Raw genomic sequence first — 19240 nt, forward strand, 5'->3', positions numbered from 1 at the left:
AGCTTTTCCTTTAATTAACCTCAGCCTTTTTCCATTCCTACCCTTCCTCTCTGGATTTGCTGAGGTTTCCTCTCCATTGTCTGGAGTCTTTCTGGTATCCCTACTTCATAGCTTAGTATGTTAGAAAAAACATATGTCCCTTCTCTTTCTGTGCTCGGCTAATCTCACTTAACATAACGTTGTCTAGATCTTTCCATCTTCTTGTGAATAACATGATTTTTAATTGGGTTATTTGTTTTCCTAGTGTAGAGTTTTTTTTAGTTCATTCTGTATTCTAGATATTAGCCTTCTATCAGTGTGGTAGCTGGTAAAGATCTTCTCCCATTCTGTAGGCTTTCTCTTTAGATTCTTGATGGTTTCCTTTGATGAGCAGAGCAGAAACTTTTTAGTTTGATGCCATCCCACTTGTTAATTCTTGTTTTAATTTCCTGAACTTCGGAGGTCTTGTTGAGGAAGTTACTACCTGTGTCTATATGTTGGAGTGTTGAGCCTATGCCATCCTCTGATAGCTTCAGAGTTTCTGATTTGATTTCCAGGTCTGGGTTTTGATCCATTTCAAGTTGATTCCTGTGCATGGTGAGAGGCAAGGATTTAGTTCCATCTTTCTACAAATGGATAGCCAGTCTCCCAGCACCATTTGTTGAAAAGGCTGTCTTTGCTCGAGCTATGAGTTTGGCCTCTTTGTCAAAGATCAATTGACTATAAGCGAGTGTGTTTGTTTCTGTATCTTCTATTCTGTTCCATTGGGCTGTGTGCCTGTGATTGAGCCAGTACCATGCTGTTTTAACTACTATTGCTCTGTAGTATAATTTGAAGTCAGGGATTGTGCTGCCCCCGAATGGTCTTGTTGCTGAGAATTGCTTGGTTATTCTGGGTATTTTATTTTCCCATATGAAACCCATGACTGATTTTTCTCCATCTTTGAAGAATGTCGTTGAAATTTTGATAGGAATTACATTGAACCTGTAGATAACTTTTTGCAGAATGGCCATTTTGATGATATTTATGCTGCCTATCCATGAGCATGGGAGATCTTTCCATCTTCCCAAGTCTTATTCAATTTCTTTCTGTAATTTTTTTTTTTTTTTTTTTGGTGGTACTGGGGTTCCTGGAAGCCCTTCTACCTCCGGGCTATACTCCCAGACCTATTTTTACATTTTTATTTGGAAACAGGGTCTCCTAAGCCAGCGCACACAGCTGGCTTTGAACCTGCACGATCCGCCTGTCTCTGCCTCCCAAGCGCAGGGATTACAAGAGTGCACCACCATGCCCGGCCTCTGTAATGTTTTATTGTTTTCATTGTAGAGGTATTTTATGACTTTGGATAGGTTTATTCCTAGGTATTTTATTGGTCTTGAGGTTATTGTGAATGGAATTGTTTTCCTAATTTCGTTCTTTGTGGATTCATTGTTGGCATATAGAAAAGCAATTGATTGTTTAGATTGATTTTGTATCCTGACACTTTGCTGAATTGCTTAATTAGCTCCAGTAGTCTTTTGATTGAGTTCTTTGGGTCTTATATATAGGATCATGTCATCTGCAAACAAGAATAATTTTAATTTCTCTTTTTTAATTTAAATTCATTAGATATCCTCTTGTCTTATTACTGTGGCAAGTCTCTAGGACTATATTGAAAAGGAGTGGTAATATGGGCATCCTTGTCTTGGTCTTGATTTTAGAGGGAATTCTTGCAGTTTTCCCCATTCAATATGATGTTGGCTTTGGGTTTATTGTATATTGACTTAATGCGTTGAGATGCATTCCTTCTATTTCAATTTTCTTCAGTGCTTTTAGCATGAATGGGTGTTGGATTTTGGATTTTGTCAAATGCTTTTTCAGCATATATTGATATGATTATGTGGTTATTGTTCTGAGTTCTATTTATGTGGTGGAAAACATGTATTTATTTGCATATGATACTTTTCAGGGATGAAACTAACTTGGTCATGGTGTATAATTCTCTTGATATGGTTTTTAAAGGGGGTCTCTCTTTTTTTTTTTTTTTTTTTTTGGACTGGGGATTGAGCCCAGGGTGGTGGACTAGCCAGGCAAGCACTTTGTAACTGAGCTACATCCCAGCCCTTGATATGGTTTTAACTGAGTATAGCTTACGTTTTGTTTAGAATTTTTGCATCTTTATTCATCAAAGATATTGGACTGTAATTTGATTTTCTTGAGGTATCTTTATTTGGTTTTGGTATTAATGTGATGCTAACCTTGTAGAAGGACTTTGGAAGAATCCCATCTCTTTCAGAATCAACCCAAATTATGAAGATGAGATGAAAAAAGAGACATTACTACTGGCAGTGTAGAAATCCAGAGGATTATCAGAAACTACTTTGAAAAACTATACTACAAAAAAATGGAAAGTCTGGAGGAAATTGACAACTTTCTAGTTAAATACAACCTTCCTAAACTGAGTGAAGAAGATATAGAAAATTTAAACCAACAAATAGCAATCAAAGAGATTAAAATAGCAGTAAAGAGCTTACCATCAAAGAAAAGCTCAGGACCAGATGGTTTTCCAAGTGAATTCTATAAAACCTTTATAGAAGAGCTAACCCCAATACTCCTCAAACTATTTCATGAAATAGAAAAAGTGGGACCTTTCCAAATAAATTATATGAAGCCAAAGCCAATAACACACTAATTCCCAAACCAAATAAAGACAGTTCAAGGAAGAAAACTACAGGCCTATATATCTGATAAACTTGGATGCAAAACTACTAAACAAAATACGAGCAATACACATTCAAAACCACATAAAGAAGCCGGGCGTGGTGGCGCACACTTGTAATCCCCGCGCTTGGGAGGCAGAGACAGGAGGATCGCGCAGGTTCGAAGCCAGCCGCACTGGCGTAAGAGACCCTGTTTCAAAAATATAAAATAGATCTGGGAGTGTAGCCCGGAGGTAGAAGGGCTTCCAGGAACCCCAGTACCACCAAAAAAAAAAAAAAAAACAAAAACAAAAACAAAAAAACCACATAAAGAAAATCATGCACCATGAGCAGGTCGGGTTCATCCCAAGGATGCAAGGCTGGTTCAACATATGAAAATCAATCTATGTAATTCATCATATAAACAGAAGCAAAGAAAAAAATTACATGATCATTTCAATAGACACTGAAAAAGCATTTGATAAAATCCAACATCCAGCCAGGCGTGGTGGCACACGCTTGTAATCCCCATGCTTGGGAGGTGGAGACAGGAGGATCATGCAGGTTTGAAGCCAGCTGCACTGGCATAAGGGACCCTGTTTCAAAAATATAAAATAGGTCTGGGAGTGTAGCCCGGAGGTAGAAGGGCTTCCAGGAACCCCAGTACCACCAATAAATAAATAAATAAATAAATAAATAAATAAATAAATAAATAAAATAAAATCCAACATCCATTTATGATAAAATCATTGCAGAGAATTGGAATAGGAATAGAAGGAACATATCTCAACATCATAAAGACAATCTACAAAAAGCCCACAGCCAACTTTATATTAAATGTGGAAAAACTTCAAGAAATTCCCTAAAAACAAGAACAAGACAAGGATGTCCATTATCACCAGTTCTCTTCAATATAGTACTAGAGACTCTAGCCAGAGCAATAAGGCAGGAAAATGAAATCAAATGAGTACAAATAGGAAAAGAAAACCAACAAACTTAACCAAAAGGCTTATAGAACTGATCAACAAATTCAGCAAAGTGTCGGGATACAAAATCAATCTCAAAAAATCAGAAGCCTTTCTATACACCAACCATAAATCCGCTGAAAAGGAAATTCAGAAACACTTCCACTCATGATTTCTGACAAAAAAAAAATACTTAGGAATAAACTTAACCAAGGAGGTAAAGGACCTCTACAAAGAAAATTATAAAACATTGAAAAAAGAAATCGAAAAGATCTTAGAAGATGGAAAGATCTGCCATGTTCATGGATAGGCAGAATAAATATCATCAAAATGGCTATACTTCCAAAAGTGATCTACAGATTTAACACAATGCTAATTCAATGACCATGATTATTCGTTACAGACACAGAAAAATCAGTCCTTAAATTCATTTGGAACAACAAAAATCCCAGACTACCCAAGGTAGTTCTTAGCAACAAAAACCATGCAGGAGGAATTACAATACCTGACTTTAAGCTATACTACAAAGCCATTGTAATAAAAACAGCATGATACTGGCACAAAAACAGATACATAGACCAATGGAGCAGAATAGAAGACCCAGAAAAAAAAATCCACACACTTACAGCCAATTGATTTTTGACAAAGGGGCCAAAAACATACACTGGAAAAAAAGATAGCCTGTTCAAAAAATGGTGTGGCAAAACTGTTTAACCATGTGCAGAAAATTGGAAATTAAACCCACTTTCTTACTGTGCACAAGAGTCAAATCAAGATGGATCAAAGACTTGGAAATCAAACCAGAGACCTTGAAGCTCCTTGAAGAGCGTATAGGTCCAACACTGCAACACATAGGCACAGATAAAAAACTTTCTCAACAAGACCCCAAAGGCACAACAAACTAAAAGTCAAATCAATACGTGGTATTGCATGAAACTGAAGAGCTTCTGTTAAGCAAAGGAAACTGTCAAGAACCTCAATCGAGAGCCAACAGAAGGGAGAAGATTTTTGCCACCTACTCCTCCGATAGAGGACTAATATCTAGAATATACACAGAATGCAAGAAAGTCAACATTTTCTAAAAAAAACAATCCAATCAAAAAATGGGTAAGCGAACTAAATAGACACTTCATGAAAGAAGAAATTCAAATGGCCAATAAATGTATGAAAAAAATGTTCAACATAATTGGCAGAGAGATGCAGATCAAACTACCCTGAGATTTCACCTAACCCCAACTAGAATGGATGTTGGAGCTCTGCTGCCACTTTCTGCACAAGTCCTTGGTTTACTTGCTGGAATTTCTTGGGGCTGTGGACCTGGCAGTCCTGTTTCAGGCTGGCGGCCTTAGATGGCACTGTCCGCCACGCCAGGTAAATCACGCGCTTGGGCTCTTTGCCGTCGATCTCATGTTCAGAATATTAGATGTTCTTCTGCTGTGGTTCCCTTTTTGTGTTTCTGTTTGTAATCATCTCTGCTGCTTTGCTTTTCATGTCAAGGGGCTGCCTTCTTGGGAGCTGATTTCTGTTTGTTACAGCTACTGAGATGAGCTGTTCCTCACAGTCCCCATTTTCACAATCCGTCAGAATTCAGCTTCTGAGATACAACCCCAGGCCTTTTTCAAATTTTGAAACAAAGTCTCCCTAAGTTGCTGAGACTGGCTTTAAACTTGTGATTCTTGTCTTGGTCACCGATGTGCTGAGATAATAGACTCAAGGCACCACGCCCAGCTTATCCTTACAGACTTTCTATTTTAAGTGACTCAACTACCATCCTTCCTCTTTTTTTATGCTATTATGTATTTGATTAATATTCATCCTTGTCTCTATTAATTCCTGTTCCTTCGAGGTGAACATGTTAGATCACACTAAGGAAACACTAAACTCCAAAATCTTAGTGGCTTTATTCGATAAATGTTACACTTTTGCTCAAGTGCACATAAGTGTAAGTCAGCAGAGGGACCCTCTATAGGACTGTCACCCAAGGATTCAGGATGCAGGAAGGTGCACACCAGAACATATTACCTTTCTCAATCTACACATCAGGGTGGAGAAGAATACTTCTGTGTCTTACTCCTGGCGATTAACAACTTACATGGACATACATATTGTTTTCACTGGCCAGAGTTATATGCTGTTAAAACTGCCACAGAACTTTAGACAACAACATAATTCATTTTCCTCCTGAACCTGCAGTTCAAGAAAGCTTTGCAATGCAGCTCATTACTGCTCCTGCATTAGCTGGGGTCCTTGAAGGCTGGGGGCTGCCATCATTTTAGGCCTGCTCTCTTTTGGAAATTTATTTTATAATTGAATTGCAATTATACAGCACTGTTAAATGTGTAAAATGTTAAATGTGATAAAAAAAATCATGAACATAGCTCTTGGTATATTCCCTTCCACATTCCACGTGATCCCCCTTGCAACATTGTTAGTAAAATTGGTAGTAATAACTCCACACATTGCCACAGAAATATTTGAACAGTTTTCTTTTTCAATCCTCCTTCTTCCCCTCCTTTATCCCCTCCCTCCATCCCCTTTCACTATTCCATGGGTCTCTCTCTGCATTGAAGTTCCTTATTTTCTCTCTAGCTTCTACAAAATATATGTCCCTTTTTTTCAGAGCTTGGCTGATATCACTTAGCAGAATATTCTCTACATCTATCTATTTCCCTGAAAATAATTTTGTTCTTCATAGCTGAGTAGAATTCCATTGTGTGTGTAGAACACATTTTGTATATCCACTCATCTGTTGACAGATACCTAGGTTTGTTCCATAATTTAGCCATTATGAATCCTGCTGCTATAAACATGGACATATGCGTATCAATAATATATTCTGATTTTAATTCTTTCGGAAGGATACTGAGGAGTGGTATAGATGGGTCGGAGAGTGGGGTCCATTTTAGTTATTTAAAGGAACCTCCATATTGATATCCTTGGTGGCTGAACTAATTTATAAATGTGGCAACAGTGTATAAGAGTTTCTATTTCATACATCCTTGCCAATATTTTTTTGCATTCTTGATAACTGCTGTTTTAATTGGAGTTGGGTAGAATCTCAGTGTAGGTTGTATTTGGTTTTCCCTAATTGCTAGTAATGTTGAACATTTTTCATTTTTCATATATATTTTTGCCAATTGTACATCTTCTTATGAGAAGTATATGCTTGGTTTAATTGTCCAATTTTTTTTTTGTGGTACTGGGGTTCCTGGAAGCCCTTCTTCCTCTGGGCTATACTCCCAGACCTATTTTATATTTTTGAAACAGGGTCTCTTACGCCAGCGCTGCTGGCTTCGAACCTGCGCGATCCTCCTGTCTCCACCTCCCAAGCGCGGGGATTACAAGCGTGTGCCACCACGCCCGGCGTCCATTTTTTATTAGATTATTTTTAGTGTTACTTTTCTGAGAAATTTATATATTGTAGATGTTAGTCCTTCCTCAGAGAAATAGTTAGCAAAGATTTTCTCCCATTATGTAGGCTGTCTCTTTAGACTCTTAATTATTTCCTTTTCTGTACAGAAGCCTTTTAATTTGATACTATCCTATTTATTATTTCTTGTTTTTATTTCCTGAGCTTTAGGAGTCTTAATGAGGAAATATCTACCAGTGCTTATATGTTGGAGAGTTGATGCTAATAATTGTATAGTTTCTTGTCTAATTTCTAGGTTTTTGGATACAATCTTGAGTTGACTTTTGTTCAGTTTTGAATCTTTTAAGTATATAATCATGTCATTTGCAAAGAAATAATTTCTACTTTTCCTATTTATATTATTTTAATTTCCTTTCCTTGCCTCACTAGCTAGAATTTTAAGTACTACATTAAATAAGAGTGGTAATAGTGGGCATCTTTGTCTTATTCCTATCTTTATAGAAAATACTTTATAATGTTAAGGCAATTCATTTCTATTCCTAATTTTTAAGTGCTTTTAGCATGACGGTGTTAGATTTTGTCCAGTGCTTTCTTTGTATTTTTTGAGGTGATCACATGGTCTTTATTGTTGATTTTGTTTATATGATGAATTATATTTATTGACTTGCATATGTTAAACCAACCTTGCATTCCTGACTTGGTCATGGTGAATTATTCTCTTGATGTGGCATTGAATGCCAATTGCTAATATCCTTATTAAGAAATTTACATCTATCTTCATCAAGGGTATGGATCTGTTCTTTTCTGGAGGCATCTTTATTTGATTATGATATCAAGGTGATATTGGCTTTGTAGAATGAGTTTGGGAGTATCTGATTTCATTTTATTTTGTGGAATAATTTTAGGCAAAAGATCAGTACTCTTCAGACCTAAAAACTATTATAAATCAAATGGACCTAATAGACATTTCCAGAACATTTCACCCAACAAAAGCTGATTTTCCATTCTTCTCATGGACCCTTTCCAAATAAACTATATTCTAGGCTACAAAGCAAATTATTAGTTAATTTAAAAGTATATATACTACTTTTCATCTTCTCAGATAGTAGTATGTTAAAATAAGAAATCAATGGCAAGAAGGTACATGGGAATTGTATATGGAGATTAAAAAATATACTTTTAAAGAGGTTCTTGTTAGAGGATAAATAAGGGAATAAATTAAAATAATTCTATAATTAATTGAAAATGGAGACACAACTTTCCACAGTATCTGGGACGCTACGAAGCTGGTCTTTAAAGGAAAATTTATATATTTGAGTGGTCATATTTAAGCAAAAAAAGAAGAAAGATAGAAAGATTTCAAGTCTTTCCTAATGATGAATCTCAAGGCCTTAGAAGAACAGGAACAAACTAACTCCAAAGCCAATAGAAGGGATGAAATAGTTAAAATCAAATCCAAATTAATGAAATAGAAAATAAAAAATACAAAAGATAAGTCAAACAAAATGTTGGTTTTTTAAGAAGATAAACAAGATTGACAAACTCTTAGGCAACCTAACCAAAAGAAAAATAGAAATGACCCAAATATAAAATAAGAGACAAAAGGGAAGATATTACAATAGACTCCAAAGAAATTGAGAAGATCCCCAGGATCTATTTTGAAAATTTTTATCCCAATAATTTTAAAATCCAGACGAAAGGAACAAATTTCTTGACACATACAACTTACCTAAATTGAATCAAGAAGATAACAGGAAACTTAAACAGACCAGTAGTAACTAATAACGTTGAAGCAGCAATAAAAAGCCTTCCAATGAAGAAAATCCCATGACCCAATGGATTCCCAGCTGAATTCTACAAAGCCTATAAAGAAAAAGTAAGCCCAATGCTTCTAAAGTTTTTCCACGAAATAGGCCTATTTCCCTACCTGTTTGGTAGCCAGTGTTGCCTAGGAGCTATGATTCAGCTAGGATTGTTGCCCATAACGCCTTTAAAGTGCCCTTTACTTGGCTTCCTCAAAGTCTGCTAGCTGCGCTCTGAGTATCTTCAAAGAACAAAAATAAAGTGCATGATATTTTTATGACTCTGTCTCTGAAGTCAAGCCAGTTTCACTATACTCTACTAAATGAGTATCTCTAAGATACGTCCAAGTTCAGCCAAAGAACTATGCTTGATGAGGGGTGTACCATCCACATGTAGGCTAGGGCACCATGTCGCTCTTTGTGGGGCATACAGTGTGCACACATCTTCTAAAGCCATGCCAAACTTCCATATGCCTGGAAGGAAGATCTATCAGTTAGCTTGTGCTATGTAACAAACCACCCCCACACAACAGATTGGAATAACTGCTATTTTATTTAGCTCACAGTTCTTATTAATTCTTCCTACAGAGGATGCCCAGTTGATCTCTACTGGTTTCTCATGCTTGCACGGTCAGTTGGCAGGTTAGTAAATAGCCGGATTATGAAAAATGACTTCATTTACACAAGTGCTGAACAGGTAGACTGTCAGGCAGCTCTTGGGCATGGGTTGGGTGACAGATTGTTGGACTCCATGTCTCCCCTCATTTATCAGGAGAGGCTTGAGCGTCTTTGAATGGAGCTCAGAGGCTTCCAAAGAGCCACAGGAAGAGAGGAAACTCACTAGGCAAGCATTGTCGAGCGTCTGCTTGAGTCACACAGCTGTCACTACGTTTGCCAAAGAGAGCCAAGTGGCCGGGCCCAGATCAGGGTGGGAGAGTTACACAAGAGCAGAAACACAGGGAAGGTGGCTATTACAGCAGAGTTCACTGACAAAGCCATAACAGAAAGGTGAGCTAGAATGTCTGACAGACCTGCTCACTACCATAGCCTAATTACGCTTTCAACACATGCTTAGTGTCTTCCCTCCTTAGGAAAATGCAGATATCCCTTTCATAAGAAGTCCTGCTAGCCATCCCTGGTGGCATATGCTTGTAATCCTAGTACTTTGGAGACTGTGACAGGAGCATTGCAGGTTCGAGGTCAGCCTCAGCTACTTAGGCCCACCGCCACTTAGTGAGACCCTATTTCAAAATAAAGAATAAAAAATTGGGCTGGGCATGTAGCTTGGAGGTGGTAGAATTTACCTGGGTTCCATCCCCAGTACTGAAGAAAAAAGATCTGGCCACTAAAGTCAACAAGCTCAGCATGAATGAAGGGTCTTTGAGAGAAGATCATGGATTTTTTCAGATGAATGGTGAACAGTCATTTCTTCATCAAGCCTGAGTGTGGCTTCTCTTGATCTACAGACCTAGGGGACTGAAAAGATGTGTTATCAACCGCATGATCAACCACCTTCGATACAGAAGACACCCCAGGATACCCTCCCATTGCCTCACAGCAAGAATGGGCACACACTGGTCTCTGATTCCCAGCGATTCTAGGCCTGCCTGGGCGGGAAGTTTGAGGGTCTTGGCCTTGAGGGTGAGGACTGCTTCTCCACTAGACCTGGACTCTTGTCTGCAATAGCCCCTTTTCTTTTGTTCTTGTGTTCTGTGGCCCCTGACTCTATGTGGATGAGTCTCTTATTTATTTCTTGACACATCTGAATGAGTTACTTTTTGGGGACAAAGTAGCTTTCTCAGACCACTTCCTGTCATAGCAGAGACAAAGAACCCCACATTTCTTTTAAATCCAAAACAGCTATAGATCAGATTGGTATTCATTTGGAAACAAATCTCTCAAAATTCTTTAACCTTTTCTTTGTTTGATTTTAGTCATCTCAGAGGGCCAACAATAATAGCCAGAGTTCTCAAGATAGGCTCCTTCGATTTCCTGAATTTCTCTCTCTCTCTCTTTTTTTTAAAATCTCTTGTCCTTCTCGTTATTCTTTTTTTTTTTTTTAGCTTGCATATATTTTGAGCCTATATGAGAAAACACTTTCCTAGTTCTCTTTTCCCTGAGATGTTTTGTCCAGTTGAAAAAAAAATGTCCTGGTACCGCATTCTTAGTTGCACCTTAATTCTGTGTTACCTCTTCTTAATTCTCAACTAAGGGTCATCTGTGGCCAAACACAACTTCCATAGCAGTGGGCATCTTTGATTGCATGGTTACGTGACATCTGCTGGTCAAGGTTCAGACCCTTTTAAGGTCTAGTAGTAAGCCAGAAATTGTTTCTCTAGAGGAGAGTATCTGTAGTCACTAAGAAGTCTTCCCAAAGCACTGGTTTGGGTGGACACTTCAGAGCTGTCAAGGAATAAGGACATCTATGAAGACAAACATAGCTTCTCACCCCAAGGAGGAGGGGGCGCAGAGGAACAGCCTGTGCTTCTGCAGCCGAGGGTCTGCTGGGTTCCTGTTCATGAGCAGCTGGAATCTGGGCAGAAGAGAACCTTGGAGGAGTGACGGAGAGGACAGGCAGAAGCTGACCTGAGCCCACCGGCACAGAAACACAGGGATCTGGGAGATGTGATTCCCAGCAAAACCTACAGACAGCAAAATGGTTTAGCTCAGCTGCAAAGCTTTGGTGACGCAAACCAGTTTCCCTTCAAGCCCCATAAATAATCATCCATGGATCCTGTTTTCATGATTCTTTTAAAACTCATGTTATGATGTCTTTTTCCATCAAAAAGTTACTTAGTATTGTGCTTTTTTTTATAAATATGTATTGAGCTTTATGTTTCTGTTATACATTTCTAATTTAAGTTATTCTGTGATCCTTGTTTGAAATTTTTCTTCAGGTGACCTGACACACGATTTTATTAAGGCTCTAGGCACACTTGAACGATTGTGGTTCTTACTGAGGGCTGGATATGGAGTTTTGCATTTTTCAATTAGGCCAAGTGTACTAATTATGATGTTTGAATCCCTTCCAACCTTTTGTTCTTTTCCTTCCTCCCTTCCTTCCTTCCTTCATTCCTTCCATCCATCCATCCTTCCTTCCTTCCTTCCTTCCTTCCTTTGTTTCTTCCTTCCTTTCTTCCTCTTTTTGTGTGGGGTACTGGGGATTCAACACAGGGAGATTCTTTTATTTATTTATTTATTTATTTATTTATTTATTTATTTATTTTTTGCTTTGAAACATATTCTCCCTAGATTGTCGAGTATTTCACTAGGCTGCTGAGATTAGTCTCAAACCTGCAGTCCTCCTCTCTCAGGCTCCCAAGTACTTAGATTACGTGCGTGCACCATCATGCCTGGCTTGTTTACATTTTTGCTGTGATGGCTGATGGCTTGGCCTATTGCTATCTAGAGGGAGGTGTTAAAATGTTCCACACTTAGTGTGTTAGTTTACATTTTTCTTTAATTGTATACATTTTTTGTTTTATACACCTGAAGCTACTTTATTAGCTTTATAAGGGCTTAAATTATTATCATCGCTTAAGTATTCATTTTATTATTTAGGGTAAGATAAAAGTGTGACTATATATGTCAATAAGAATAAAACAGTTTTTTCTATTACATATATAGAAAGTGTCTCCATGCATATACCTGTATTAAATGTATACACCATAGCTCAGTGCAGAATTCATTTTTTCCCAGGGATCACTGTCGTCTGTGGTGTGTTGTGGTACAGTATACACTAGCATCCACCCACACCCTGCCTGCCTCCACGTACAGCAAAGAGGACAACGTAGGGCCGCTCTGCGTGTCACTCGGGTCATACAGCAGCAGTTGATGGAAAAAGGTCTCCACCTTCAGTCTGATTTCAAAGAACTTCCATATTTTTTTAAATTAAGAAGCATTATCTTATATAAACGGTCCTTTCCCATCTAAATGAAACATAGTACCTTTAACAGGAAAAAAATGAGAAGTACACCTGGAAATAAAAGAAAATACAATGTTGTTCTGTGGGAAAGCCTCAGAAGGCAAAGGAGCTGTCACATAATAAATAAAAGTGATGGGTATTTAATAGGCCTAGCAATTAGAAGTCATGCAAAATTACCAGAAAATGCACCGAAAATGCCAGGATAAAATGTTCGAAGAGAGCGATAGGAACCCATTATCATTGTAGTAAAAAGAGCCGTGCTGAAGTCGCCTGTGTAAAAGACATTTTAATACATTCCACTTACTATGCATTATATGGTAATGTTTTTACCTTTTAAAAACATTTTAGTACTATTAAGGGCATTTTAATATATTTCATTTAGTTTGCATTACATGGTGACTTTTTTTCCCCAAAAAGGGAGGAGGGCTTGGGAGACATACAAATTTGAATTCAGATTGATCATGTTTTTGATTGCTTGTTATAAGTGACATTGTTCTGAAGTTGGACAATTCCACTTGCTCGGAAGAACACAGCTGCAGAGTGCCTCTGGAGCTTCACTGTGTCACAGCCCTGAGAGTGGTGTGGGGAAGGAGTCCATGCACTTCCCGCCTAGGGGCACCTGGTGGCTTCCGTGCATCTGGACCACTGGGAATGGGGAAGAGGAGATGGTGCATTTCCGGTCTAGGGCCATGCCTTTGTTCCTTTTACCTGCCCTTAAAAAAGAGGTATGGTGTGAGCAGTGAGGTTGAGGAAGAATGCAGCTTAGATGCCTGTTCATTCTCTAATTAAGTGCTTCCAGCGTTTTCCTTTTCTTTTCTTTTTGACACCTGTATGTAAAAGGTTCTGTTTTGTAGAGAAGTCCATGTTACACCTGTTCAGAGTTGGCGTTTGAGGGCATATGCAGAATAAATCCATCTTCAAGGAAGAGACTGTCTCTTTATTCAGTGGGCTAGGGTTTTGCAAAAGGCAGGGTGGCCTGCCCAATGAGCAGCAGCGGGTGGTTCTAAGCCAGCTCCTGTCAGGGCACTGGCCACCCACCAGGCGAGTCCCATTGTTGGCACCTTGTGTTCCTCCTCTGCAGCACAGAATGAACCAGGTAACAGGTAACTTAACACACCTGGCAAACAGAGATGTGCCCACCCAGCACCTAAGATTGCAATGAAGCATGGGATCTTCCTTCAGAACTATAGTTTGCAACTGCATTATAATAAAGACATATGTCATCGCTGACCCCCAAGTCTTGTTTCACTTGTGTTCTTGTTTTCAAAGAAATTGGAATATTTTGTGGGCTTCTAAGGGGATCGTGGGAACTAGGCACCATGTCACTGTGACTAACAGAGAAGTCATCCCATAGCCAAGAGAAATAACTCCTCAGTGATCTGATATTTAATAAGTTCAGAGAGAGAGAGAGAGAGAGAGAGAGAGAGAGAGAGAGAGAGAGAGAGAATAAATGAGAATATGAATATGAATGGAGACTCCAACATTAAAAAGAATCCAGTTTTATGCATTGTGCCCAGCAAGCCCTTTATATATCATCATCTTTATAGACGACTGTCCAAGAGGAAGGCAGGAGGAGCCCTGTGGGCCATTTGCTGTTTCCCAGCTCCTGGAAGGACTGCGGCACCATCTTTCTGTTCCTGAAGTTACTAATTTTCACTGTGTGGTCATGTATATTTTCACTGCCTTTTAGTGTTTCAGGAGACATAAGAGTCACTAAAGTCCCCAATTACACCTCCCCTCCTGAGTTCAGGGACCAAATGGAAAGTCATTGGAGAAACGCAGTGTCTGGTTATATACTGACCAGCCTGACACCCACAATGGAGTTTGTTCATTTTGCACAGTTGAAAATGAGGTCAGTGTCTGCAGCTCCATGTGTGTGGCGACGGTTGTCTCAAGGTTGATGTTCTCATGTGACATGCAAACACGGCTGGACATGGTGATTCATGGAGTCAGCGTGCTGGGGCTTCCGCAGCTTGGTGGATATCTAATACTCTTTCCTAGTGGTCATTGAAAGTCTGGGGGTCAGAGTAACAAGTTAGGGACTTCATTGCAAATACAGATAGCATGGGGGAAGGATGAAGACCACCTTGTCTGGTACGCTTGTTTCCTGCTAGTTATGGGCATGCAGTTCCTGGGTCAGGCAAAGACAGACTGCCCTTGGTTGGCGGCTGTCTGCTAAGTGAGCAGAGAGCCATGTACCTGCTGAAACAGACCCTGCAGATGGTTTTTGGGCTGAAGTGCTGAGTCTCCCCCTGACCTCCTCCATGATCATGGCAGCCCTTGTCTGCACCCCAGTCTCCTGTAAAATGGTGCTGACACTAGGACCACCCTCTTAGGCTTGGTAAGAGGATTAAAGAACTTAATACATGTAGGAGTGTTTAGCACAGGAAACAGCACTCAGTAGGCATGTTATCATCTGTCACTCTTGCTCCTGTTACCTGTGGATTTTTTCCTGACTGCGGATCCTTTGACACGTCTGGTTGTGAGAGAGAAAGGGAAGCTGAGTCGGTAGAAGTGGGGCTGCGATCCTGTGTCCACCCTGCTGGTGACCAGGACCCCAGCTCCTGTCATTTGCTTTCGTTTGGGCTGATCTGCATCTCTGTCTGCCTCTGGAGAGTGGGTTGGTATTTGAATAGAGACCCCTTCAGTGAAAATCTGCAGTTTTTAAAGAGACAGAGGAGCCCTGCGCCCACCGGTAAAGTTTGGGGAATCATTTGGTCACTCCGAGTCTCAGACTTTACTGAACTTTTAACGTCTTAACATTCTAAAGTCTTAATGTAAGTTTATATGGTCCTGGCCTTTTTGTTTTCACTATTGAGGATTGAATCTGAAAGCCCTTTATCATTGATCTATATCCTCAGCCCTCTTTATATTTTAGTTTGAGATAGTGTCCCACTAAGTTGCTGAGACTGGCCTGGACCTTAGGATCCTCCTGCCCAGGCTTCCGGATAGATGGGATTACCTATAGGCATTACGGAGGCTTTTTGATGCACGTGCTATGTGTGTTTTGGTGATTGTACCCATGCGGGTGAGTATTAAAGATGTCCAACTGCCTTCCATTCTCTAGAGAATGCTTCCTAGATGGATTCAGCTTGAGGTTTTGAAGGTACTGCATTCTCCGTCTGTGGTTATGGGATCCACCTGTCCATGACCTGTGCTGACATTGTATTGTTTTAGAATAGTGTGCCTGTGTGTGTGTGTGTCCCCTAAAAGAAGATTTGTGTGCAAAAATTAATTGAGACAAGTGCATCTGTAAGAGACTAAATAATACATGTTCATTTTCTCTTTTGCTCTTGGGGCTGTGAAAGGAGGGGGCGGTAAAACAGGGAACACAGTCCACTCTTCAGAGCACTTCCTGCTCTCCTGCCTTCTGTATTTAGCACTTTTTGACCCTTTTCTATTAACCTGTGATCCTGTTAAAATATTAATTGCCATGCATTAAAATAAAAGCTCATCATTTTAGAGACTGGGACAGTCTAAATTTTTTAACATAAAACATTTCAGATCCATTTGGAAGACAGTTTCCTAAGGCCAGGTATTATGATCCTCAGATCCAGTCAGTGAAGTGGGGGGTCTTATTTTCCCCTGGCATTAATTAACGTGTTCTTACATCCATTCACTGTCTTCTCATTCACTTTTCTTTCAAATACAAGTCTCCATTTCTCAGGAAAAATATAAAGATAGATGAGGGTGTAGCTGTTGGCCTCATTTCAATAGCCAATATTGGCTGATCTGTTTAGAAATGCACTGTTATTTAATATAAAACAAAAATTTTCAAGCACAAGTTGTTCTACTTTTGAAATAGTTTTTAAACCCAATATACTTTGACGCTGATTAATGTTGGTAATGTTGTAACAACATAAATCATCGCTATCACAGTGTCTTTCAATTGTTTAACTTCTCCATGTTTTTCCCCCTCTCTAGGACGTTGAAGACCATGTGGCATTTTTAATAACAGTTCCAACTGCCCTGGCAATTTTCTTTGCAATATTCATCCTTGTCTGCATTGAGGCTGTGTTTAAGAAGCTGCTGCGTGTCTTCTCGTTGGTGATATGGATATGTCTCGTTGCCATGGGATACCTGTTCATGTGCTTTGGAGGTACCGTCTCGCCCTGGGACCAGGTAAGTTAGAGCACTTTCTGTGCGTTGACTCATGCTCTACTTCCTTCTATTATTTTGGCATTAGAATCTAAAGAGGACATTTAGGACTGAGAACAAAGTTTTTTTTTTTTAATTATGTATTTATTTATTTTTTAATTGACAATCGTATGAATGGGGTGCAATGTGATATTTTTATATAGATGCATACTCAGCATCTCACCTACTTATTTCTTTCAGGGGATGAGAACATTTAAAATCTTCTCTTTGAGCAATTTTGAAAAACACAATTTATTGTCGTTAGCTGCAGTCAGTGTGCTGTGTAATACATCACTGAATCTTATTCCTCCTGACAATTGAAAGTGACATAAGCCAGGCACAGAGAAGAGTCTTGAAGCAATGTCATAGAGGTGGCTGGTGGCCGCAGTCACTCAGTGCCCATGTGATGAATCAGTCCTGGGCACTGGGCGGCTCCTACAGTGCTGTTCCTTGTTTGATCAGCCGAGCTGCTGCTGGGTCTCAAGCGTGCTTTATGTCTTTCTCCCCAGCTTTGGCAACTCAGTTCTGTCTCCTGAGCACCCCACCTAGGTTTCCTGTCATATACCCCGGATTCCCTTTGGAACCAGAGCCTCACCGGCTGCTTCCAACCTTTCAATATTGGTTGCTGCCCCTGCGATCTTCCTCAGTGACTGGGCCTCCCTACTTATGGACAGACTTCTGTGACTTCCTGTTTCTCGGCATGATCACATCCTCTGTGAAGGACTGCTTCACGTTCTTGTTGGAACCAGCCATCCACTTTGCTCCTGGCGAGGCCCTTGGCTTAGACAACGGCCGTGTCAGGTGATGGCTATTTTTAAGTGAGCATGGCAGCCTAACCAGTGGTTTTCCCCCAGTCCTGCTTCCATGTGGTGCTGGCTGGGCTTGTGTGTCCATCTGACATCTTGACTGAAGAGGGTGTTGTCCAGTAGGCAGGACTGGGCTGGAGATGTGGCTAGGTGAGCTGCTAGCATCTTGCGTATCATTGAAGCCATGGGGTTTCCTATAAATCCAGGGAGGAAGCCAACAAAGCATCCCAGATGGTCCTCCCTGGTTGGTGAGTATGTTGAGTCCAGGATGGGAGAGAAATGAGATCCAGGAATGGATGGAGAAGACGCCACGAGAAGGAGACAGGAATGGGGTTGGAGGGAGTTGCTAGAGGCTGAGGGAGAGGGGGGGTTCAGGAAGCCAGTGGAGGGATGGCTCACAAGGCATGACAAATGACAGGCAGTTCTTGAGGTGCCTTAGTGGGAAAGAACCCTGGCTGAGCCCCAGGCGGGTTCCGCCAGTCAGTCGTCACGTGACCTGTGTGCCAAGCCACCACCACCTTGGCATCTCAGTTTCTCCTGCAAAGGGAAAGACTGGACTGAGTGAAGGCAGGCCAGCCTGTCTACCTAAACAATGGTGCCGTTGTGACAGATGCAGGGATTGGTGGGTGGCACCATCTTTCCTTCTCTGCTCTCCCACTGGGGTCCTGTAGGAGGCTGGAAATGAGCCCTCATCTTCTGTCCAGCAGCTTCCCTGTCCTCAGCCACCCTCGCTCCTTCACAGCCTGAGCTCCTGGCTGCTGGCCCGCCCAGGTGGCCCACGGGGCCAGTGCTCTCTGCCCTCCACACCTGCACAAAGCTAACGCAAACTGCATAGGCTCATGGGTGGGTCTGTGGCATTAATCACTGTTTTTTTTGTGCTGGTGCACCTTGACTTTATTTATAAGAAACCTCACTTTCTGTAAAGCCATGTTTCCTCTCTTTGTTTGGAATTTTTGTAGCTTACTCTTCTGCTAATTAATGAATCAGTTTGTCAGTCATGGTCAATGAAAAGTCAAATTGGGATCTGGGTTTAAACTATATTGAATTTCTGAATTTTTACTTTATAAGATAGTTAAAGCCTATGAATTAAAAAAGAATACTATTTAAAAACCCCAAGGAGTTGCTATCTTCTGTGTGAGTCTTTCCACCAAATGACACAGTACATCTCTCCAAGAAGCTTGGATATCTTGGCTATCTTTTGAAGACTTTTTTTCTTCATAAAGTTAGTAGTAATTTTCCCAATTTTTTTCTTAAGTGTCTGAACTGCTTTTTTTTTTTTTTTTTTTTTGGTGGTACTGGGGTTCCTGGAAGCCCTTCTGCCCTTCTACCTCTGGGCTACACTCCCAGACCTAATTTTTCACATTTTTTTTATTTGGAAACAGGGTCTCTTAAGCCAGTGCGGCTGGCTTCGAACCTGCGTGATCCTCCTGTCTCCGCCTCCCAAGCGCAGGGATTACAAGCATGAGCCACCACGCCGGGCAGAACTGTTGTTTTATAAACAGAATTTTAAAATTACCTTTTCTGACTGGTTCATGTTGATGCATAAGAAGACTATTGTTTTCTGTGTTGCTCTATAGT

At 40.2% G+C, this 19240-nt stretch overlaps 1 protein-coding gene across 1 annotated transcript in view; it reads left to right on the forward strand.

Moving 5' to 3' along the window:
• ADCY2 (adenylate cyclase 2) overlaps positions 1 to 19240 on the forward strand; it is a gene marked incomplete at both ends in the record, with an annotated part of 422955 nt that overhangs the window by 11812 nt on the left and 391903 nt on the right. The window contains one exon of the mRNA XM_080711368.1: positions 16644 to 16841. Within this exon, the coding sequence (XP_080567494.1) occupies positions 16644 to 16841 (198 nt within the window). The remainder of the gene's footprint in view (positions 1 to 16643; positions 16842 to 19240) is intronic.

The sequence above is a fragment of the Muscardinus avellanarius genome (genome assembly GCF_963383645.1).
Source record: "Muscardinus avellanarius genome assembly, chromosome: 1".
Taxonomy (NCBI): domain Eukaryota; kingdom Metazoa; phylum Chordata; class Mammalia; order Rodentia; family Gliridae; genus Muscardinus; species Muscardinus avellanarius.